Source organism: Canis aureus, chromosome 11 (genome assembly GCF_053574225.1).
Source record: "Canis aureus isolate CA01 chromosome 11, VMU_Caureus_v.1.0, whole genome shotgun sequence".
Lineage (NCBI taxonomy): Eukaryota > Metazoa > Chordata > Mammalia > Carnivora > Canidae > Canis > Canis aureus.
This window is the reverse complement of record NC_135621.1, coordinates 65,061,903-65,087,678: the sequence shown is the minus strand read 5'-3', so window position 1 is coordinate 65,087,678 and position 25,776 is coordinate 65,061,903. Positions and strand designations below refer to the sequence as shown.

The window sequence follows — 25,776 nt, the reverse complement described above, 5'->3', positions numbered from 1 at the left end:
TCTGTAAAATAACTAAACAAATAAAATTTAAAAAAATAACAGCTTTATATAACATCATTTACACATTGTTGTGATTCAGAAGTCCCTACCCATTGGAAAAAAATTGTGAGAAACCATGATTTGGGCTTTGTGGCTCTAGAATTCCTTTCTTTCTTTCTTTTTTTTTTTTTTTTTTTTTAAGATTTCATTTATTTATTCATGAGAGACACAGAGAGAAAGAGGGAGGCAGAGACACAGGCAGAGGGAGAAGCAGGCTCCATGCAGGGAGCCCGACGCAGGACTCGATCCCAGGACTCCAGGATCACGTTCTGGGCCGAAGGCGGCACTAAACCGCTGAGCCACCGGGGCTGCCCCTAGAATTCCTTTCTCTTCTTTTCAAATTATCTTTAATTAAGTAGGATGGTCAAATACTTGAATATTCATCAGGAGGTTCGAAAATCAAAGCTAATTCTGCACTTCTACTAAGCAAACATTTTCTTTTAGAGACAACAAAAGGGAAGCCTTTCTGTGATTCAGAAGTGAGGAACATCAAGCTCTAGGACCAAGCTCCAAGGACAAGTTCTAAGACCAAGACCAAATACATAAAATATAAACAGATAAGCAGACCATGAACCTGGGAAAAAGTGTCCAATCTCACTAATAATTACAAAAATCCCAGACTGTCCGATTCCACAACAGGTACCTGACAACGTGGTTTTCCAACACTAACTAACACTTTTAACAAATCTGGATCTTTGTCCATCCAAGAATGTTCCCCCTACCCCCACTTATGAAAATGTTATTTCTCTTTAGCTCCTTTTAATATAGAACAATCCCTCAATTATTTTCATTATATATGATACTGACTTTAAAAGTGCAAGTCATATTTCTCAAAGAATGTTCCACTATCTGATTGCGTGTGTGTGTGTGTTGTGTGTGATGCAGTTTAATGTGTCCTCCTACCGCCTGTGTTTCCTATTAAATACTGAGGTGGGGCGATTCAGGCTTAAACTTTTTTGGTAAAATTGTTTCACAGGTTATGCTTTCTATGTCATAGCGCATCTCATCAGAACACACGCGTCAGGTGTCCGGCCCTTAGGGACAAGGCTGGGATGCGTGGTTACAGTGCTGATTGGCAGTTACCTCCCTTTGCAATGAGTGAGTAGCTTGTGGAGTGGCACCTTCTTCTACCTTGTTCATCTCTGTAGCTTCCAGTTCCTAGCACAGGCCACACGCAGTCGATGGACGAGTTTTACCTTGTCCCTACAAACTAGAGTTGAGCACAGCATCCAGATCTCACAAGCGTACTTCCTTTAATGGATTATTCTGGAATAATGGAGACCTTAGGAGATGGCCGTAGGAATCCCCAGAGCAGGTGCTGAGGGGTCACAAAGTTTCTGCTGCTGCCTCAGGCTGAGTGCCCAGACCCATACTAAGCGCTGGGGAAGAACTGCCTTCTTTCAGATGCGGCTGGAGGAGGCTACCCAGAGCTTTGTAAACGGCAGAAAACCGAAGAAAAATTTAAACTGTCATTTCAAAGCTGAGAACAGTTTTCTGTTTTGCAAGAAGTGAAGACTTGGAATCTCCCTTAGTTCTTGGAAAACCACCTGCTTAGTTCATTAATGTGATGTAAATTTTAAGCAGAAAATGTTTGAGTTAAATTGCTTATTATAATGTAAGAGGGTGTCTATGTTTTTGCATAGTCATCTCTCTCTTTTTTTTAATATTATATTTATTTATTCATAAGAGACACAGAGAGAGAGAGAGAGAGAGGCAGAGACACAGGCAGAGGGAGAAGCCGGCTCCATGCAGGGAGCCTGACATGGGACTGGATCCCAGGACTCCAGAATCATGCCCTGGGCTGAAGGCAGATGCTTTAACTGCTGAGCCACCCAGGCGTCCCATCTAATGAGGCATTTCATGCTACAAATTTCCCCCAGTGCTGCTCCTTTTGCAACATCCCACAAATTCTGTCATGTGTTCATTTTCACTCAGGTCAAAGAAGAGTTTCTAATGTCCCTTTTAATTTCTTGTATTACCTATGGCATATGTAGAAGTATGTTACTTAGTTTACAAGTATTTAAGAATTTTTTCAGAGGTCTATAATTGATTTCCAATTTAATTCCATTATAACCAGAGAAAATACTTAAAATGACTTTACTCCTATAAAATGTATTGAGACTTGTTTTATGGCCCAAAATATGGTCTACCTTGGTAAATTTTCCATATGTACTTGAAAATGCGTGTTTGGCTTTCTTGCACCATATACAAAAAAACCCTCAAAATGACCAAAATGTGAGATCTGAAACTATAAAATGCTAGAAGAAAACATAGGCAGTAATCTCTCTGTTATCTGCCATAAAAACATTTTTCTAGATATGTCTCCTTTGGCAAGGGAAATAAAAGCAAAATTAAACTATTGCAACTACACCAAAATAGAAAGCTCTCACAGAATTGAAGGTAATCATCAGCAAAACAAAGGGGCAACCTACTGAATGGGAGAAAATATTTGCAAATGATATATCAGGTAAGAGGTGAATACCCAAGATATATAGAGAACTTATACAACTGAACACAAAACAAGTAATCCAATTTAAAAATGGACAGAAGACATTTAATGACATTTCTCTAAAGAAGACATACAGATGGCCAATAGACACAAGAAAAGATGCTCAACATCACTAATCATTGGGAAATGCAAATCAAAACCACAATGAGATATCACTTCATACCTGTCAGAATGGCTAAAATAAAAAATACAAGAAATAAGTGTTGGCCAGGATGCAGAAGAAAAGGAACCCTTGTGCCCTGTTGGTGGGAATGCAAGCTGATGTAGCTAGCCACTGTGGAAAACAGCATGGAGGTTCTTCAAAAAATTAAAAACAGAATTTCCATATGATCCGGTAACTCCACTACTGGGTATTTACCCAAAGAAAACAAAAACACTAAATCAAAAAGATACATGCACTCCTATGTTTATGGAAACATTATTTACAATAGTCAAGATAAGGAAGCAGCCCAAGTGTCCTTCTATAGGTGAATGGATAAAGAAGTGGTATATAGAGACAACGGAATACTACTCAGCTGCAGAAAAAGAATGAAATCTTGCCATTTGCAACAATGGAGATGCATCTAGAGGGAATAAGGCTGGGAAATAAGTCAATCAGAGAAGACAAACACCATATGATTTCACTCATATGTGGAGTTTAAGAAACAAAACAACTATAAAAAGAGGAAAAAAAAACAGACTTTTAAATATAGAGAACAAACTGGTGATGCCAGCGGAGAGATAGGTGGGGGAGGATGGGTCAAATAGTGAAAAGAATTACAAATACACTTGTGATGAGCACTGAGTAATGTATAGTGTTGAGTCGTTATACTGTACACTTAAAACTAACATAACACTGTATATTAATTATACTTGAATAAAAAAAGGAAAACGTGTGTTTTGCTTTTGTTGGGTGGAATGTTGTAAGTCAAGTTCATCGATAATGTTGTTCAAATCTTCTAAATCTTTAATGATGTTCTATCTTCATGTCCTATCAATTGTGGAAGGAAGGGTAATGAGATCTTCAACCACACTTGTTTGTTGTTGGTTTTTTTTTTTAAAGATTTTATTTATTTGACAAGGAGAGAGCACAAGATGGCAGAGGGGCAGAGGGAGAGGGAGAAGCAGACTCCCCGGTGAGCAGGGAGCCCCATGTGGGGGGCTAAAGGCAAATGCTTAACCAACTGAGCCACCCAGGCCCCCCTTCAACCACACTTGTGAATTTGCTTGTTTCTCCTTGCTTTAGTCTTTGCTTTATGTATTTTGAAGATCTGTTAGGGACATAAACATTTATGATTTTTATATCTTCTTGATGAATCGGCCCCTTTGTCATTGTAAAATGACTTTATCTCTATGGTTTCAGCCTTATCTGACATTAATATAGCCACCCCAGCTTTCTTCTAACTAGAATTTGCATGTTTATCTTTTTCCATTCTTTTATTTTTACCCTAAGTATCTTTATATTTAAGTGTGTTTCATGTAGGCAGCATATCATTTGGTCTTGTTTTGATAACTAACCTGACAATCCTTATCTTTTTTTGTTTTTGTTTTTTGAGAGAGAGAGAACATGCACACATGTGCATGGGGGCGGGTGCAGAGAGAGAGGGAGAGAAAGAATCCTAAGCAGGCTCCAAGCACAGCGGGGAACTCGACTCAGGGCTCGATCTCAAGACCCTAAGATCATGACCTGAGCCAAAATCAAGAGTCAGATACTTAACTAACTGAGCCACCCAGGCACCCCAAAATAATTAGTTTTTTTTTTTAATTTTATTTATTTATTCATGAGAGACAGAGAGAGAGAGGCAGAGACATAGGCAGAAGGAGAAGCAGGTTCCCCACAGGGAGCCTGATACAGGACTCGATCCCAGCACCCTGGGATCACAACCTGAGCCAAAGGCAGACGTTCAACCACTGAGCTATCCAGGTGTCCCCATAATTAGGGTTTTTTTTTTCCATAATTAGGTTTTAAGTCTATCATCTTGCCATTTGTTTCTATTGGTCCTATATGTCCTTTGTTTCCTTTTTCTGCCTATTTGTAGATTAACTAGCACATTTTATGATTCTATTTTCTCTCCTTTACTGGCTTATTAGCTATAATTCTGTTTCTTTATTTTAAAGGTTGCTTTAGGATTTATTGCGCACGTCTTTAACTTATCACAATCTACCTTCAAGTGATATTATACCATTTCTCATACCGTATAAGAACCTTACAGTGGTATGCTTCCATTTTCCCCCTCCCAGCCTTTATCCTATTGTTTTCATGTATTTTACTTTTAAATTATGTGGTAAACCCCATAATACATTGTTATTTTTGTTTAAGCAGTCAATTATCTTTTGAGATGTTAAGGAATATAGCGGTGCTGTGAGAGAGGCTTTCTCAGCCTGTGATCTGCAACCTACCCTGGGACCGAGAGCCAGAAAGTGCCTGGGGCCCCAAGCCTTTCTCAAGAGCTTCCTATTAGTATTTCTCAGCCAGCATATGAAGCATGAGAACCAGCATAATGACAAAGATCAGATTAAGGACACTGCCTTCCTCTTAAGCCTACAGTTTCTGATGGCCTCAAGTAGTTGCCCTCTGTTAAGGAAGAAAGAACTGCACTTAGAGCAACCAGTAAATAACTGAAATTTCAGAATGCTGAACTGTTTAAATGAGATTTTATGAAATATTTGGCTGTGGTTACCCAGTCATATAGCTGGCAGGAGGCCAATAGCTGGAAGCCTCCTAAGTGCCAGCAGGACTTTTCTGTCAACAAGACCGCAAGTCAGGCCTGTAAGCTGGTCTTGAACCACAGGATTCCATCTGGTTGCCCCAGAGTCTGGCATTTGACTTTGCTCCTTTCAGCACAATCCCCTCCTCCAGGCCAGCCTTCTGGTTTTCTGGGGCCTCATATCTATCATAGTGACCAAGTTAGACCGGTGGCCTTCTCCACATTTCCCACACCAGATTCCCCTCTGCTACTCATTACAAGATCTCCCCGACACTATTCAAGGGCTAGGGGCCTGCCTGCTGGACTAGATTTACATTAGGATCACCCCCTAGTCTCCACCCTGCCCAATGGCAGGCCAATCTCCAGGTACCAGATTGTCTAATCGGGCCTGAACTGCTGCCATCACCACCCACGTATTGAAAGAGGAGACTTCGAATGTCATGAAATCCACCTGCCTACCTGGGCAGGGTCCTCCATGCGTGGTCAACTACTAGTGTTTCTCTCAATTAAGTAAGGTGTCTCCGAATATAACTTCCACCTGAGGTTCTATTCTGAGATCTTGTCAATTTAAACAGGACTTCCCTACTTTCCCCTCTACCCAACCACCCTTCAGACGGAAGACATCTTTGATCACGTGTTCCTTTTGCCTTCTCTCCTCAAAACCAAAACATTTTTAGTTGAATTAAACTTAAAAACAAATTATTGAGCCCTACTAAGGATATGTAAGATAAAGCTAGACCCACAGATGGAAAAGTAGGAAGAAGGAATTCTGATCTCCGCAGTAAGGAGTTATTTTCCTACTTGATGGGAAGTGGAGTAGAGCCCAACTCAGAGGACTCTGAAGCTTATGCAATTTTGTGGCCCTCTTAAGAATTAAAAAAAAAAAAAAGAAAGAAAAAACAAAAACCTCCCCACACACAAAAGAGGGACGCCTGGGTGGCTCAGCAGTTGAGCGTCTGCCTTCAGCTCAGGGAGTGATCCTGGGGTTCCAGGACATTGGGCTCCCTGCATGCAGCCTGCTTCTCCTCCCTCTGCCTGTGTCTCTGCCTCTCTCTCTCTCTCTTTCTGTGTCTCTCATGAATAAATAAATAAAATCCTTAAAGAAATAATACAAAACTGCAAATACACACAATTTTTTTCTTGAAATAAGAAAGGAAATCACAACAAATGAAAAACTATATAAACTCTAGAAACAGAATCATAAAACCCAGAAAAATTACTTATTTTCATAAACTGTCAGACATATATATCTCTTTAATAATTTTTCCCTTCACCTTTTTTCAGTCACACACTCTCTGGTTGCTCCTTCATATAACAATAAACTTGTGAAATAATTTTTTAAAAATATTTTATTTATTTATTCTTGAGAGACACACAGAGAGAGGCAGAGACACAGGCAGACGGAGAAGCAGGCTCCATGCAGGGAGCCCGACGTGGGACTCGATTCTGGGTCTCCAGGATCACACCCTGGACTGAAGGCAGGTGCTAAACCACTGAGCCACCCGGGCTGCCCTGAAATAATTTTTTATAGGAAAAAAACAGAAGGATAATTTAGTCTTTCCTCTACCATGTTTGATCAAAACTTGCTTTTCATTGAGAGTTTAGAAAAGTCTCTTTCACCTTCTCCAGCTCAGCTTCACAATTCATTATTTGTAATGTCATGTATACTGTTGGATTTTTCCCAAATTTGGGGAAAACTGTCAAGTTCATTCCATATCAGAGCTATATATAATTTCAGGGACTTTCAAGTTTTCTTGTGTGGTGACTCATCTTATTCTTTGAATTGACTACACTCACTATCCAGTTTGCCACCAATATTTTTGTAGTGGCTTATTGTGAGTTACATATGCTTTTATGTTATGTCAATGTTTTATATCAATAGCAAAAACTTGGTAAGAATCTATATAGCTGTGCTTGGGAGATGCCATTTCAGGCTGAAGAGCAGTCTGAGCACAAACAGGCCTGGAAAAGACAAGAGTTCCATGGATGAAGCCAAGGGTATGTGGATGGTGGCAATGGGTGATAAGATTAGGATATTAGACCAGGTGGGAAAGTGGAAAATCGTGTCAAACAAAGCCAACGTGTAACGACAGATTCTCATGCCTTTAAGCATAAGAATCAAAGCTTCTGATGGATCACTGAGAATAAGAAAGCCAATGTAGTGTTAAGTCCATGAGATGAACCTTGGAATGAATCCTAACGCTGCCAAGTACCAGTCTGTGAAACTCTGCAGCAGCAACACGACTTTACACAGAAACGACTGTAAGCCACGTGAATGGATGTTCCTAAATCCTGCTACAAGTACCTCCAAGTCAACTTTCCCTTAGCCAAGTCCTGAAAATACCCCAGCCATTCCCACCAACCAGACTCGAGGAAGTACGAGAGAAGGGAAGCTGAAGTAGTAAGGGAAACCAACCCCAACTGACTGCAGGTAAAACATGTTCTGTAAATTTTACAAAAACATATGACCACATGAACACATTGCTAGGGACTCTCCCAGGGCCATGCAAGGGGCCAATGTAAGTGAGGAGCCCAGAAACTTAAGTTTCTCTAGTTTCCTAGTACATTCAGCTCTTGGGTGAGAGCAGAAAACAAAAACCACATACACACTATTTTAATTATCTCCTGTTGAGTAACAAATCATACCAAAACTTAGTGCTTTCAAATCACATACTTTTATGATCTCAGGATATAGGGTTGGGAACCCAGGCACAGCTCAGCTGGGTCCCCTGCCTCATGGTCTCTCACAAGGCTGCAGTCAGGGTGTTGGCCAAGGCTCTGCAGTCTCCTCTGAAGACTCAACTAGGGGAAGAGTGGCTTCAAAGCTCCTTCATGTGGTTGTTGGCAGGATTCACTTCTTTGAGGACTCAGACTAACTGCCTCACTTCCTAGTTGGCAGAGGGCCAGAGACCACCCTCAGTTCCTTGCCACATAGGCCTTTCCAACATGGCAGCTTGCTTCATGAAAACCCCCAAAAGAGAGAATTTGCTCACAAGACAGGAGTCACAATCATTGAGAGACATGGAAGGGACATCTCATTATCTTTGCTGTAGTCTATTGGTTACAGGCAAGTCACTAAGTTCAGACATGTGGCGGCTCCAAGAAGCAAGCTGATCTCTAGAATGATTCTCAGTCTCCCTCCACTGGCAGGGACACGAGGCAAGACACAGCTGGCTGGGCGGCCCACAGGGTGGGGCAGGAAGTTGGAGTATCTCTTACAGGCTGTGGACACAGGAAGTGGTGGAGATGGAATGCCAGACTCCAGTCCAAATGGCTCATGCTGAGACCCAGTTCTCAAAATGAGTCATTAAATGCAGGACTGGGACAGAAATCAAAGCCAAGAACAGAGGAACATGAGAGCTGGACAAGAAGTAATTCAGGTAGTCCTTCAGAGAAGTGGCCAGCACTGCGGCACGCTGTCTACCCATCCTCAGCTTATCTTTGCATGGGCAGTTGGTCCATTAAGAGGCTGGGATGTGACAGACGGACAGAAAGAACATAATAAAGAGTTAGTAAGTATGTGGAACAAACAGTTCCCTGCTTTTTCTTCCTCCCCTCTCTGGAGACCTTTTTTTTTTTTTTTAAGATTTTATTTACTTATTCATGAGAGACACAGAGAGAGAGGCAGGGACATAGGCAGAGGGAGAGGCAGGCCCCACGCAGGGAGCCCGATGTGGGACTCGATCCCGGGTCTCCAGGATCACACCCTGGGCTGAAGGCGGGTGCTCAACCGCTGAGCCACCCGGGGATCCCCCATCTGGAGACCTTCTGAGTGCCACTCGAACTCTTCTTCTTTCAACGAATATTACCATGTTCATCTATTCAGCCAACAGCTGTGTATCGAGCTCCAATTACGGAAATGTATAGAGGTGAACACAACAGATACCTGCCCTTACAGAACTTTCCATCTACCTTCCCATAAAAACTGGGTGGAGAAAACAAAGATTAAATTCAAATTAAATCGGGGTGGCTCAGTGGTTTAGTGCCTGCCTTCTGCCCAGGGTGTGACCCTGGAGACCTGGGATCAAGTCCCATGTCAGGCTCCCTGCATGGAGCCTGCTTCTCCCTCTGTCTCTGTCTCTGCCTCTCTCTCTCTCTGTCTTTCATGAATAAATAAATAAAATCTTTAAAAATTTTTTTCAGGGGATCCCTGGGAGGCTCAGTGGTTTGGTGCCTGCCTTTGGCCCAGGGCGCAATCCTGGGGTCCCGGGATTGAGTCCCACGCCTGGCTCCCGGCATGGGGCCTGCTTCTCCCTCTGCCTGTGTCTTTGCTTCTCTCTCTCTCTCTCTGTGTGTGTGTGTGTGTGTCTATCATGAATAAATTAATAAAATCTTTAAAGAAAAATTTAAAAAGAATTTTTTTCAAATTAAATCAGCCAATCGGGTTAGTACAAAACCTTAGGAAACACTTTGGAAATCTGAAACTATTGCCTATTTACTCACATACTTCCTCCTTCCAGAAATACTATTCTAGGCATTTACTCAGTCATTGGACAACTACCTCTGGAGCTCCTCTCCTGGGCAGGGTACAGAGGTGACTAGGACCGACATGCCTCTGTCCTGGAGAACTTTCATTTCAGTTGGCAGGAGACCATATGCAAGCAAAGACACCAGAGCTTTGAAGACAAAGGAGGTAACAGGACAGCAGGCACGAGGGGCCTCTGGCCCAGAGGAACACCGAGGCTAATGTGGGGGACACACGGCAGCGCAGCAAAGTGGCTCCCCCCAGGCAACTACAGCCCTTTGCTCCGAATGCACCCCTGACGCCATGCAACTGGCTCACAGACAGGCAGGGGTCTCAGGGCATCATGGGATCAGAACTACGGAATTTCAGCATCAGCAGAGGCCTTAGGCCTTTACTTTATCTCCAGCACTGGGAGGGAGTAAATGGACGACCAGGGGACAGCCCAGCCTGCAGGCGGAAAGCATTGAAAGGACCCTTCCCGTGGCCTGTAAACCCAGTGGAGCCTAATGTGAAGGTCCTGTCTTTTACTGGTGTTGGGGGAGCTGGGAATTAATTGATGGATTTGGTCTGGTTTTGCCCAAGAATTGGAACTGAGTCCCTGCCTTACCTTTTCTTCTCCTTAGATTCAGTGAAATTTTATTCTGTAACAAGTTGCTTGAGCTAAAAGCCACTCACCATACAATTCACCCCCTGCAAGTGTACGAGGTCAGGGGTTCTCAGTACATCCACAGAGTTGTGCAACGGTTATCACGATGAATTTCAGATCTTTCTCGTCACCCCCAAAAGCAACCCCACGCTCCTCAGTAGTCATGCCCCCTGCCCCCAGCACCTCCAGGCCCTAGGCAATCACTGTCCTGCTTTACCTTTCACTGCCCACCTGAAATTATTAGGTCACATGCTCTGTGAGTCACAGTTGTGTCACTTAACAACACTTCGCAGTAGCCACAAACCTTCGACAAACAGGTAAACGTGTGAGAAGAACACCAGGCTTCGCGGTGAGTCACGAGGACAGAGCGTGAGTCAGACTCCGGGATGACAAAGCCCGAGGGAAGCAGCTGACAGAGGCGGGCACCCCGGGACAGCAGGGTCAAAGGCCAAAAAGCAGGTGCGGGTCATGGCTGGGGACTGGCGAAATGCCACCGCGCCGGCGGCCCTGGGCTGCACCTTGGCAGCCTCCCCACGAGCTTCCCGGAGGCCCAGGGAGACCACCCCACAGTGGGATAAAGCTGGGGGGCTACGCAAGGAGAGAGTCCCCCACTTGCCAGCTGTGTGGGCTTGGGGGCACATTCCCTGGTGAGCCTCACTCTCCTCGTCGGGAACCCCGAGGGCGGGGGGATGGCGGCGCGGGCCCCGGGACACCCCCCTCTGCGGCGCAGTGACACACGGCGGGACCCCCAAGGCTTCCCCCAGTGGGGCCCGGAGGTCCTGCCTCCCCACCCCTGCCAACGCCAAGTGCGGCTTTAAAAGAATGATCACGTGATTGTGAGAGCGGGGTACGGTCCTGTGGCTGCTCCAACCTCTGCAGCTCTGCAGCTGGGCCCCAGCCTCCGCAGGCCCCGGACCACCCTGGCAGCTGGGGGCACAGAGCTTTCTAATGAGCATCCGTCCACCTTCCCCGTCACCGCTGTGCCAGGCTCTGGAGTGCCTCCTCCTCAAGGGAGGAGCCAGGGTCTGGACTCGGGCTCTCCTTCCCTTGACCATTGGACCCACACCCCACACTCAGGCTGTATGGGCACCCAAGCACCCCGCCCTGCCCAGTCTTTTCCCACATCACCAGCATCTTCTCCCGAGGAACTGGATTTTATACGTGCAAACACACACACAGACACCCCCTTTCCCTGTTGTTGGCTCTTTATGTGTCACCAGAGCAAACACTCAGAGCCTATTAACCTGACCTGAAAGAGAAGCTGTAAACTGCCTTGCCCAGGGATTGCAGACCTGCCCTGAATACACCCTGGGAGGAAGGAAGGACTACCCCGCTTCCTGAGTTTTTCTACCCAAATTCTTTGTCCTAAGACAAAAACATCCAGTCCCACCTCCAGCTGCCTACCAGTGTCTCAGGGTAGGAGTCGGGAGGCTCTCGGAGCAGGCCTCAGCCCGAAACTCGAAACTCGGGGAAGGAGTGAGGCTTTCCTGGTATCAGCCAGGACCAAGGAACACAACTCCAGCCAGCCTGGGCCACAAAGGGAATGTATCGGCTCCCCGGCCAGCCAGGGCAGGGGGAGCACTTCCAGGTCACCTTTGCTCTCTCCATTCCCCCCTTTCTGCTTTCACACATGTTGTCCTTATTCCTTTGCTAATGGAAAGCTTTGCACAGACAGCCCAGGGAGCTGGCGGGGTAACTCCAACGGCCCCATTTAGCAGCCCCAAGAAATAACCGCTCCCCTCCCCTAGCCCCAGAGACTCCAACAGGCCCTGCTTGCTCACGTGCCCAGCCCCGCCCCCCACCCCTGGTCTTGGGGCTCCAACCATCTCCAGGAGGAGGAGGACGGAGGAGAGCATTCTGGGCAAAAATAGTAGCAACGACAATCCTCTACATGGCAGCTGTTTTCAAACATGAGAAACTTCTCCTCTCTGAGTAAAAATAGAGCCCAAATGCTCTAAAGTAGAGGAAGAGTCTGGAAGGCCAAGAATGCTGCCGAAAACAGCCGTTCTGTAAATAAAGCGCTGTGTGCTAGAGTAGGACAAGGAGCCTCCTGGAAAGCAGTTCGCAACGGGCCACCCGTGAGCACGCTGGCATCCCCTGACCCTGCCTGAGGAGCCCCTGTGCTCCAGAGGGAACACGGTTACTTTAGCTTGGGCATCCTTGCCAGGCGTGGGAAGAAAAGGCAGGCATCTCCCACATCCGACTTCGGTGCTCTCTCCACCCCCGACCTGACCCTCCTCCTCCGGCGTGACCCCTAAAGGCTGCCCAGTGCTGCAATGCACCCCCTCATTGGTGAAAACCCCACCGCCTGCTAGAGGAGGAGGTCCACCTTTGGTCCACTCCAGGTCCACGAGGAGAAGAAGGACTGTGGGTCCTCAGGTTCTGATCCAGACCCCAACCACAAGGGGTATGGGACAGCTTCCCCCACAACCATGGTCACCGCGGAAATAAACGCATTCTTGGGGCACCTGGGTGGCACAGTCAGTTGAATGCAACTCTTGGTTTCGACTCAGGTCACGATCTCAAGGTCATGAGAACCAGCCCTGTGGTGAGCTCTGTGCTCAGCGTGGGGTCTGCTTGAAATTCTCTCCCCTTCTCCCTCTACCCCTCCTGCTTCTGTTCCCTCTTACTCAAATAAATAAATAAATCTTAAAAAAAAAAAGAAGTAAATGCATTCTTTAAAGACAAATGAACACTTCCTGTTGTTAGCACCGGGGCTTTGCCCCTACCCTGAGGAACAGTAGGCTCTAGCCCCACCCCGATCCCCACATGCTGGGGAGCATTCAGCTCTCTGTACCCTTCTTGAAGCTTCAGATATTTTGTTTTTAGGATTGTTGTGGTTTTTTTTTTTTTTTTTAATATTTGTTTGTTTGAGAGAGAGACCAGGAGTGGGAGGGACAGAGGGAGAGAATCTCAAGCAGAGTCTGCGCTGAGTGCAGAGCCCAAAGCGGCACTTGATCTCACGACCCTGAGATCATCACCTGAGCCAAAACCAAGAGTCAGATGCTTAACAGACTGAGCCAGGCGCCCCAAAGCTTCAGATATTTTGAGTGAGAGCGCCAACCGTGTGCGAGGAAGTGACTGGTGGGAGGTGGTGGGTCAGCATGGGATGAAGAGGATAAACGGAGGAGCAGTAACAGTAGCCAACACCAGAGGAGGAAAACCAGAGCAAGAAGAGGCACAGGGGGAGCAACGATGACGACGAAGAAAGCAACAGCCGCCATTCCCTGAGCTCCTCCTGCACGCCAGGCTCCACGCGCTTCACAGGCATCCACTCATTTAATGCCTTGTACATCTTAAACGTGGAGTGTCCCCCAAAGGTTTTTTTTTTAATTTTTATTTATTTATGATAGTAACAGAGAGGGAGAGAGAGAGAGAGGCAGAGACATAGGCAGAGGGAGAAGCAGGCTCCATGCACCGGGAGCCCGACATGGGATTCGATCCCGGGTCTCCAGGATCGCGCCCTGGGCCAAAGGCAGGCGCCAAACCGCTGCGCCACCCAGGGATCCCACCAAAGGTATTTTTTAACTGCAAAGAGAAAGATAGTACCTTCCTGAGGTAGAAACCCAACAAACGTGTTAAAACTTACCAGGAATTGGATAATACCGTCCACTATTGGCACCATAAGCCCCCGATGTGATGCACTGAGGACAGACCACCTTTTCTGTGATATTCTTGCCCCAAATCCACAATCTCATTCTAATTGTGAGAAAACATCGGACAGACCCAAACTGAAGGAGCCGGCTCTTCAAAAGCACTCTTCGAAGTGTTAAAGTCGTAAAAGGCAAGGAGATGTGAAGAAACTGCAACAGATTAGAGGAGTGCAAGGAAAAATAACTTCTTGCCATGTGGGGCCTTGAACAGGATCCTGGAACAGAAGATGGGCATTAGTGGGAACAAACGGTATAGTTCAAGACTTGTCGTGTAGGCAAGAGAAGGTTGGTTTCCCGTTGTCGGTTGGTCCAGCACTGATCGCGACCACTGTAGCTCGGTTATGTACGACGTGAACCTCAGGGAAAGTCGGGGGCGGGGGGGTACTCCTGTACTACAGCTGTTCTGTACGTCCCAATTAATTCAAAATTTGAGGTGTTTAACTATTTTTGCATTTAAAGTTTTCTAAGTGCAAGATTTCTTTTTTTTTATTAAGATTTTATTTATTGATTCATGAGAGAAACACAGAGCGAGGCAGAGACACAGGCAGAGGGAGAAGCAGGCTCCCTGCGGGGAGCCCCATGCGGGACTCGATCCCAGGACCCCGGGGTCACGGCCTGGGCCGAAGGCATATGCTCAACCACTGAGCCATCCAGATGCCCCTAAGTGCAAGATTTCTCCAAACAAATCAATCCATCTCAGAAGAGCGACTTAGTGGATTGGTCTACAGGAACGAAAAATGCCCAGACTCTGGCTAAGGCAGAGAATATTCTGTCTGCCATCTTGTTAGCAGTTCACCCCAGCTGGGTTTTTACTGCTCCAATAGCCCCTACCGGCCAAGGAGGTCCTCAGCGGTGGGTGCTGGACCGGCACCCATTTCAACAGGCGTTTCTGCAGTTTCTGGGGGGGTGTGACCGCGAGACAGGCCACCTCCGACCATGACATGCTCTCTCCCCTCCCAGCGTCATGGGCCAGTGGGCTCACAATGAGGTCGTTCTGCACCTTCCATCTTGTTCTTCCACCCAGCAGGACTCAAGGAGTGAGAAAGTTCTTCGCTTTCTCGACTGCATTGCACCCCACCCCCGCTTCATTCCTTCCATGGTGACTCACTTTTGGAGGCTTTCACAATCAAATAAATAAAGGCATTTCCCATCCACTTTTTAAAGCTCAACAACTTCATCCCTCCACGTCCACCACTCCTTTCTCACACCCCACAGAGGAAAAATCAGTGTGACATTATTGCTAAGTGGCTGTGGTGTGCCTACGTTGGATTATCTTCTTTACCTTTGTGCTTCTCCGGGTTCCTCCCATCTCACCCACAGATCAGAGGCTGCTGCTGAGAATCCGTAGCCCCCGCCTCCTGGCTGACTGCAGTCCCAGGAGCAGGCCCAGGGGTCCTCAAGTTTCCAGGGAGCAGAACAGACGGGACTTGCACCCTGTCTGTCGCTGTGCTAGACTTTGGCACCTGTCATCTGGCTCCTGTGGCGTCGCCCAGTTAGGTGTCCTGCTAGGCCCCTGCAAGCCTGGCCCTTGACTTGACTGTCTTTGTGACAAGCCAGCAAAGTTCTGTTCTCGTTCCCTTCTGTCCATCCCCACAGACTGGAAGTAAATCACCCAATGATTAGTTAACACCTCATCGTTGTGCCACATTTTGCAAGGAGGTGGGGCAAGTGGAAAAAGGAATTCTGACCCCGGTGCCTTGAACCCTTGGACAAGAGGAAGAAGAGCCCAGGGGGCTATTGCTTCAAAGGAGGCAAAGGCTGGGCCTTTCTCTAGTGTCCACGGACATCTGGGGTGGGGCCAGGCGAGACCGGCAGGGCTGGGTCACTTCCCGCCCATCCAGGAAGATTTGGCCGCTGGAGGGGTGCTGCGTGGGCAGCGTCTGTGAATGGAGCCCAGAGCCCCCTCCAAGGCCACCTCCCCAGCTGCTGAGCTTTGCACAGAGGGCTGCACGGCGGGAGCATAGGGCGGAGGGAAACTGCTCCGTCCCAGGCCCTTCAGGCTGGTTCCAGTTGTCACCAACAGCAGACCAACAACCAGGAGGACAGGGAGGTCAACGTGGCAAAATCTACAGAGGTCGGGAATGACGAGAAACAGGGCTGGGGCCTCCTGCCTGGGCTCAGGAAAGCGGACAGTCCAGCGCTGGCCTCCTCCCCCTGCTCAAATCACCTGGAAACGACAACGAAGGGATAAGAAAATGAAGAAACCCAAGGCAGCACTGGTGACAAAGATGGTACCATCGACGGAAAGATGGGAAATACATGCAGTTGTATTATTGGACAAACTGGGTAACGGAAGGACAGTCCAGAAGCTGAAAGAGAGAAAGCAGCAGGGATATGGGGTTGGCCTTCCCGAAGGGGAAGGAGCCTCCCAAAGGCTCCTCGCTTAAAAGAGACAGTGGAGGTGACTTAGTGGGGGCCTGGCTGCACAACAGCTGGACCAACCCCTCCAAACACACACACACACACACAGATGGGTGATCATGAGCTCAGATGCTTACATGCCAAGAAATGTTTCCTAACCTGAGCAGAGATAGTGCTCCGGTTGGAGGAGAGGCCGAGTAGAACACCCTGACACACACCCGAAGCGAAGAGAAGCCAGCCCAACATCTGGGGTCCAGCGACCTGTGCCCACCTGTCCCTGAAAGGCTCCTGGCCCATACCAGGACCCTGCCCCTACGGACCCGCACCCGGCCTCCCAGGGCAAGGAAGTAGAGTTAGCGGCGAACAGCCTTGAAAAGAAACCCCTTCCAGGGACTTGCACAAGTCCGTTCAGTACATTCATTCACCAAAACGGCCACTTAGTTTTCTCTCCCATGAAAATTAAGATGAAAAACAGGGGCGCCTGGGTGGCTCAGCTGCTTAAGCAGCTGCTTGTACTCCGGTCATGACCCTCGGGTCCTGGGATGGGGTTCCCCATGGGGCACCCCTGCTCATGCTCTTTCTCTCTCTCTGATATATAAATTTAAAAAAAAAAAATTAAGGTGAAAAATAGCATAACTGAGGCCTGAGGTAGCTCATTAAGAATTATCAAAATAAAACTGAGCTGACTCCTCTAAGTAAGTCACTGCATCCACAAAGAACAGGCTGCTATGGAAAGAAGAGTAATAAAACAAGATACTGTTTGGGGAATTAAAAAAGAAAAAAGATGGTCAAAATAAAAGATTTCTATAGAGGGCCAAGCAAAAGAATGGTTATGACTGGAAGTTAATGTTTTTTTGTTTTGCTGCAAAAAGCTTTATTGCGTCCATTTGGTCCGTGGCTTGGGAGAGGGCTGCCTCCTGGCCGCAGGGAGAGGCCCCGGCACCTGGTGGGGGTAGGGGGGCCGCGGGGGCCCCCCAGAGGCCCCTGGGCTTCCGAGGCTCCCCTTCCCCAGGGACCCTCGCCGCCCCGCGGGGGGAGTCGGCCTGTGGAGGGGCCTCGGAGCCGCGCCCCCAAGGTCACAGCGGACCCCAGGGGCCGGGCCGGGCGCCCGCAGGTGCTTGGACGGCGGCCTCCGCCTCGGACTGGCTCCGAGGCTCCTGGGAGCTCAGGGTTCATCAGTAACAAAGAGCTAAGCCCCAAATAGGATTTTGGCTGGACCCGGAGGCAGAGGGTGGCTGTTGGCTCCGAAGGTTGCCCTGGAGAAAAGGTCGGAAGGCGGTTGGCGGCCTGGAGAAGGGGAGCCCCGGGGCTGTTGGGTCCACACGCTGCTGACCCAAGAGACAGTCGAGACCTCGGGGCCCACTGCTGAAAACCAAATTATTTTTGTATTGGATCGCGGGGTAAGTGACCGCACACTCTGACTAAAAGATCATTGTAGACTCAGAAGGGGTCACATCATGGTGGGACACTTATTCCTCAATAGCCCAGGCCCTCAGCCTGAGAAGGGATCATTCTGGGGCACGTTTTCCACACTGTTCTCCAGAGATGTCCCATGGACTGAGCTCCAGTTCCGCAGTGGCAGCTGGCTTAACACACCCTCCTTACTGGTTGCCTTCCTTCCCAACATCCCCTCCTCACTGAACCATGTACCCAAAAAAACTACTTGTGCTAGAATCTTTCTTTCTCCCACGGACTATTTCTGGAGGAATCCAAACGAAGAGGAGAGTATTTTTTCTTTTTCCTGAAAGTTAAAGAAGAGATGAGAAAGTTGGTGCCAGGACCAGGGTTACTGTTGACATTTCAATAGAATGGTTAGGAAAAGCCAACCTGGGGAAGGGCTTGGTGATGAGCAAGAGGAGAATGTTAGTCGAAGACAGGCCAGGAAAAGGCTTGTCACAGGACGGCAGGTCACCTGGGCAATGAGAAGCCCTTGCTAATGCTCGGGATGCAATTTCTTCCTGTGGCTCACTGCTTGATAGGACAGAGCGTTTCCCTGATGCAGGGCAGCTGTCGGGAAGCCGCAAGCACCTTTGTCCAACCAGCAGGCCTCTGACTTAGAAATAAGCCCTGGGATTACAATCAAATTAAAAACTCCATTTTTGCTGCTTCAATGCAATCCTACCTCCCCTGTCACAATGCACACCAGGCAGGAAGAAAGCAATTGCCAAAGGTCAAGAGCCACCATGGTTTCTTGGGTGGAAATTGCTAAACAGGAAAAGTCACACACAAAAGTGACAGAAACAGGACTCCATTATTTCAATTGAAGAGTTTTCAAATTTATGGATTTTTAAGATTTTATTTATTTGACAGAGTGCGAGAGCACAAGCAAGGGGAGTGCAGAGGGAGAAGAAGCAGGCTCCCCGCTGAGCAGGGAGCCAGGAGCTCGAGCCCAGGACCCTGGGATCATGACCTGAGCCGAAAGCAGAGGCTTAACCCACTGAACCACCCAGGTGCTTCTAAATTTTATATATATGCATGTAATAGACACACTGATGCTGTATTTCAATTATTCTAAGATGCAATATTTCACATTTTAACCTCTCTGCAATTGAAGCAAATCATATGGAATTGACTTTTAGTGGTAAATAAAATATTATATCTTAATAATTCATATACAATGTGACAGGGTTGTTTTGGCTCCTTAAATATAAAAAATGCCTCATTCTTGGCCTCTACCTTTTCAAAGCATTAAGACTTGAATGAAGCAGGTCAAATACTTCAATTTTTCAGATTTACTGTTAACCCGAACAAGGTCAAGTTCAGCTTCAAGGTTTTTTGACACATGTCCCTAGCATTTAAAAAATATAACCAATATACAATTAACTTTAAGGAAAAATTGAATTTATCCAATAATCACAGCACAGAGCATGAACAATGTTTTCAACTGTTCTAAACAAGAATTTTTACTTCATCTGGCATTTTTCATAAGAAGGCAAATCACACTGAATTAACGTTTGGCTCAAGTAAAGGCTTCATTCATTTCAGTTTTCCTGGAAGTGAGAATAAGATATCCTTTGCCTTAATAAACATATTTTCCCTTTCTGCATCTGAGGGGGCCAAGACAACTCAGAACACCAGACATTCTAGACCATTGTCAAATCAGGGGTAAGTAGGAGATGGTCACACTTGGGGAGGCCTTTAACTCTGGATTCAAATTCCAAGGGATACAAAGTATTCATTCCCTCAAACTCTTGACCTCCTTTTCCATTCTCCCTTGAACAAATCAAGAAAGGAAACCAGGGTCAAGGCTGTCTTCTTCATCCATTTCCTCTTAACAACTGCCTGGGTTTACACCTTCATAAACCCAGGCAATGCTTATTCAGCCCTGATCTTCATACTTAAAATCAACATGACTTGGAATAGTCAAGAAAAGACTCAAACATGTTTCTGCTGAGGCATCAATTGAGCAGGTCTCAAAGAATGAATTAGATGGTGATGCTTACATCCATCAGGTGGAGGCTGAGGGGACAATCCATCTCAAAGGCACCCAGAGAGGGCTTCATGGACTTAAGAGATCAATCGGTAAACATAATGGAGCCCAATGCACATGTGAAGCTCTAAAACCCAGTATATCCCGTTGCTAAAGAGGACACAAACCCCAAAATGGACATGGATTAGCATAATACAGTCTTTAAGATGCTCCTTTAAGGCAGGAACATACAATGGGAAAAAGACAGTCTCTTCAACAAATGGTGCTGGAAAAACTAGATAGCTACATGCAACAGAATGAAACCCGACCACATTCTTACACCATACACAAAAATAAACTCAAAATGGGTTAAAGACCTGAAACCATAAAAAACCTGCAAGAAAACATCCGCAGTAAGTTCTCTGACATCTGCCGTAGCAGCATTTTTCTAATAGATTTCCTGAGGCAAGGGAAAGAAAAGCAAAAACAAATTATAAGGGCGACACCAAAATAAGAAGCTCTGTACAGCAAAGGAAACCATCAACAAAACAAAAAAGGCAACTTATTGAATAGAAGAAAATATTTGCACTCGATATATCCATTAAGGGGTTAGTATCCAAAATATATAAAGAACTTCTACAACACACACACAAAGACAGCCCAATTAAAAAATGGGCAGAGGACACGAATAGACCTTTTTCCAAAGACCTACAGATGGCCAACAGACATATGAAAAGATGGTCAACATTAACGAATCATCAGGGAAATGCAAATCAAAACTACAATAAGAGATCACCTCACACCTACCAGAGTGGCTAGAATCAAAATGACAAGAAATAACAAGTGTTGGTGATGACGTAGAGCAAAAGGAATCTTCTTGCGCCGATGGGAACGCAAACTGGTACAGCCACTGTGGAAAACAGTATGGAGTTTCCTCAAAAATTACAAATACAGAACCGTACGATCCAGTAATTCCACTACTGATATTTACCCACAGAAAACAAAAACACTAATTCAAAACATCTATGTACCTCTATGTTTACTGCGTTATTATTAGAAACAGTCAAAATATGGAAGTAACTCAAGTGTCAGTGCATAGATGAATGGATAAAGGAGCCGTGGGTATATACACACTCAATGGAATATTAACCCAACCATAGGACAGAATGTGATCTTGCCATTTGTGACAATATGGATGGACCTAGAGAGTATTATGGTAAGTGAAATAAGTCAGACAAAGACAAATACCATACGATTTCACTTACATGTAGAATCTAAAAAATGAGTGAATAAACAAAACCCATAAACACAGAGAACAAATTGATGGTTGCCAGAGGGAAGAAGGTGGGAGGATGAGCAGGATGGGGAAGGGGAGTGGGAGATACAGGTTTCCAATTATGGAATGAATAAAATTCACAGAAAATGTACAGCACAGGGAATATAGTCAACGATATTACAACAGTGTTGTACGGTTGATAGATGGAAGCTGCACTTTGGTGAGCACCTGAGCACCGCCTAATGTACGGAGAAGTCTAATCACTACGTTGTGTAACTGAAACTTATGTAACATTGTGTATCAACTATACATAAAGAAATTAAAAAGGTGCTGCTTTATTTCCTAATTAAATTTTCTACTCGCCACATATGGAAGCATAAATATATATTTATATTCCTCTTTCAGGACTCTAATGGGAAAGCACTTTTAAGAACTTTAAATGCAAAGACAGAGAACCCACTGAGACAGCAAAAGTTAAAGGTCGATATTACTATAATAGTTTGTGTGGGGGGGAAATAGTCTCTTTTGGGAAAATGTAATCAAATACAGGAAACAAAAAGGGATCATAGACCATTCATTACACATTACACATGACAATTAAAAATACAGTGACTTTATTTCCATCTTCTCACAGTCCCCAGTATCACATGTGGTAAGAAGCATCATCTCTATAAACACAAAAATATTTCAAGAAAGCATGTTACAAGATAGTATATGTAAGTAACAGTTTGGCAGAATTTTATCAACTCTAGTAGTTCAGAGTCCCCCTCCCCCACAAAAAAGCCAAGTTTTAAAATTCAAAAATAACAGTTAGCTTTATTTAACATATGTTACACCTTAACACTTAAAATACCATGCTCTAGTTAAATATTTCATCAACAACACTGTATACAAATAAAATATTACACAAAATATATTTAAGAAAATGTTTTGGTCTTTGATCTGAACAATAAATAAAAACACAGGCACTTCCTACACTGAGACAGGGAAGCAGTCTACTCAGAATAATTTTGTATAAGCGACATGAGGAAATATGGCAAGAACAGAATCCTGGAGTTTTAAACTGACAATCCACTCATGAGAAGGTCTGCAATTTCAATTTTTTCACTTAAAGTTCAGAAATGACATATGCTTTCCTGGTCCACATTGAAAAATCATAAGCACAATATGGCTGCCAGGGTCAATTCAATCTTCAGTTGACCGTTATGGAATCACACTCAGTATCCTCAATCACTAAAAATTGAAAATTATCATGATACCGCCTACCAAACCAAACACAAGAACAGTTCAATTTTCTCCTCATTATGGCCATAAGACCAAACAAGGCAAACCAGATAGATGCCACACAGTGATTCTCATTTTGCAAAATTAACCTGATTAACACAAGAAAATACTGTTGGGGTGGCAGGAAATTTTGACAGAATTTTTCTAGACGATTTTAAAAATTCATCCAAATTTCATGAAAATAAATGGAATTCCATTTAACAAAAACCACTGAATCACAGATTACAAAGTCTTTGTAGCCAATACATTTATGAACACCTAAATTGCAGATAATTCACTCATTATAATGGAAAGTAGAAATATCATATGAGGGCAAAACATAAATAACCAAAAACGGTCAAATTCTAGAAATGTATGATTTCAGATGAGAAGGAAGGCAAATTAAAACATAATGACCATCAGCCACAGGGAGGATCAGAACCAATTGTCCCGCCATATCCTCCATAAAAAAATTACAATCTTCTGCTTTCCCTCTTCAGAAAGTACCACATAGGAGGGCTTAGCGGCCCTCGAATGGATACTACTAATAAAGGCAATTTTGATGGTTTAACATAGAAGTTACCCCTAATGTGAAAGAACACAACATGGGAACTATTCAAGATAGGTCTTTCTATGCAAAACTTAGTTTGTATATATTTCAGCAATTTAAATGAGCACTTTGCAACCGAGACCAAATATCAATCATCTCTTGAGGTTTTCTACTATGTACTAACATCAAATCTACATAGGAACAAATGTTATTCTTGTTTTTCTCTTCTATATCAAACGTCTTGAAGCCTTTATGCTTCTCTGGAACGAGGCCGAGCTTCTGAAGGCACATTCCAGTATAAACGTCATCGATGGGGTAGAGAAGGACCTGGTCAGTTATATTGTACAGCCTCAGGGCCAGGTGGCCAGAGTAGAGGAACCCACCTCCCCCTGCATAAGGCGGATAGACACCAGTGTAAACAACTTCTGGGATGTAGTACTTCAGTTTCTTATCCCGATGAGGTCCAGCATTGTGGATCACATCACCTATAAACAGATCTTTGGCTTTGTTCTTGGATAAGCTATTCAAGTAATTCAGGATGTGATGAGTGTTCACAAAAACATCGTCATCGCCCTTAAAAACGAACTCGGCATTTGGGCAAGAAGCGCTCACCCACCTGAGAAAGAGTACTTCTTTCAGGGACAAGTTGAAGAAAGTGTCTCTGTAGTTCCACATGAGAATGTCTTGGTGCTTCTCGCTCTCAAATTTCAGCATATCTGACAGGTCCGGGTGGTTGTCCTCTGGCGGGGTCTGACCCAGTAGGAAGACTCTCACTACCGTTTGGTTCCCCACGTTGGTTTCTCTGCCCCAAGACTCCCGAATTGCTTGCCTTCTGGCAAAGTGTGGAATGAGGGACTTGATCGCCAGTAATAGGAAGGGTTTCTTCGCACATTTATCTGGTTGATCTATAAGCAGCGAATAATTTCGACATCTCAAATACAGCAGAAAGTCTTTAAATCTGTCTGGCAAATTGCTGAAATCTGAAACTACGGACATGACCCTCAGGTCAGGTTCACAAAAATTTAGATGGCTTATGTTGGAAAACCCGTATACTTCTCCCGTCTGGTTGGCCAACATGTTCAAAATGGGATTGTACCGCCTGTTCAGCTTTTCTTGCTCTCTGTTCCAATAGGCCACAGGGGGGGCAGATATCTTCCAGAACTTTTCTTTGGGTATTATTACTTCCCCCTTTCCATTTTTTTCTTGGCTGCTACTTTTGGAGACTTCCACAATCAAATAAATGAAGACATTAACCATCATCAGGATACCCAACAATTTTATTCTTCGACGTCCAACACTCATTTCTCATATCTGGAATAAAAAGGAGGAGAAGCATTGTATTAATTAGATATTTACTAATTTGCATTTGCTGACATAGGTCACTTGCCTCTCTATCATCTCTGGGATAGTGGTTTGGAACAGACTCTGGACTTGGACCGCCTAGGTTCAAACCGTGGCCCTACCATTCCCGCTCTGTGACTGTGGACAAGTTGTATAACTGATGTCTCAGTTTCTCCTTCTACAGAATGGGGACAATAACCTGCTTCACAGGATGACTGCAAGCTTTTGAAACAGTGGCTGGTCCATAACAAGCAGTTCGTGACTGTTAATAGTGTGGCTGCTTCAGACACCTGAGGGCAAAGACCTGCATTTACTAATAAATAACCTCACAGGTAGGTGCTCAACTTCCTTGCTCATAAAGACACACAAATCAGTGTGTTGCAAACTGATCTGCTCACAATCCATAACAAGTACATTTTATATTGTGACCCAGGACATACATTAGCTGTACTTGTACATGTTACAATGTGTGAGTCGCCATGTAATTCGCAAAATTTTCTATTTTGTCTGTTTCATTTTTTAGAAAATGGTGGTCCCAACCCCAAATTGCTTCTCAATCTACCATTTTACAGAAGAAACGAAGGGAGGTGGAGGAGACACGAGCCACCCTGAGTATTCAGAGAAAGAAAATGAAGACTCATACCAGCTTTATCCTACGGGCCCCAAACTAAGAATGACCTGAAAACCATCAACAGAAGAATGGATTATCAAACTGTGGTACATTCATAAATGGAAATTTACATTGTGCGTGAAAGACAGACCTCAGGGGCACCTGGCTGGGTCAGTCAGAAGAGCATGCGTGACTCTTGGTCTTGGGGTCCTGAGTTTTAAGCCCCATGTTGGGTGTAGGGATTGCTTCAAACAAACAAAGTGCTTAAAGAATAAAGAAGACCTCAAATTCCATTTATGTTAGGTTCAAGAAGGCAAGATTAATCTAGGACCTAGAAATCTAAAAATCATAGGGATCGACATTTTGATTGGAAAGGGGCAGGAAAGAACTTTTAGGGCATAGAAATGTACTGTATGTTTCTTGGCCTGAATGAAGGTCTCATGGCTGTATACATTTATCAAAACTCAAACTGCATACTTAAGATCTCAGCTGTTTATAGCAAAATGAAAGAGGGAAACGAAAATGACATTTTCGTGAAATATCAAAGGCCAAGAATAGACTTCAGGCTGTGGGCAAAAGAAGAAAAGAAAAAGCAATAAAATAGCTTGCTGGAGATATAATTCCCAAGTTCTAGCACTACTGAGGAGACATGACCGAAGAAGAACAACCATTTAGATAAGTTTGATATTAAAAGACAACCCACACTGGGGATCCCTGGATGGCTCCGCGGTTTAGCGCCAGCCTTCGACCCAGGGCATGATCCTGGAGTCCTGACTGAGATCAAGTCCCACATAAGGCTCCCTGCATGGAGCCTGCTTCTTCCTCTGCCTGTGTCTCTGCCTCTCTCTCGGTGTCTCTCATGAATAAATAAAATCTTTTAAAAATAAAATAAAATAAAAATAAAAGACAACACACAAAAATGGAATGGCAATACATACTCTAAGGAATTTTCTTATCAGGTTAATTC

The 25,776-nt window shown here is 45.1% G+C and overlaps 1 protein-coding gene across 8 annotated transcripts in view; it reads right to left on the bottom strand.

The window, feature by feature from the left end:
* B3GNT2 (UDP-GlcNAc:betaGal beta-1,3-N-acetylglucosaminyltransferase 2) overlaps window positions 1-25,776 on the bottom strand; it is a 271,174-nt gene that overhangs the window by 68,448 nt on the left and 176,950 nt on the right. For 4 of the 8 annotated variants that reach the window (XM_077915570.1, XM_077915571.1, XM_077915569.1 and 1 more), the window contains one exon: window positions 21,643-24,169. The exons of the other annotated variants lie outside the window; for them this stretch is intronic. In XM_077915570.1, the coding sequence (XP_077771696.1) occupies window positions 22,967-24,160 (1,194 nt within the window). In that variant the 5' untranslated portion in view covers window positions 24,161-24,169 and the 3' untranslated portion in view covers window positions 21,643-22,966. Of the gene's footprint in view, window positions 1-21,642; window positions 24,170-25,776 lie in introns of those variants that run through there. 8 annotated transcript variants of the gene reach the window in all.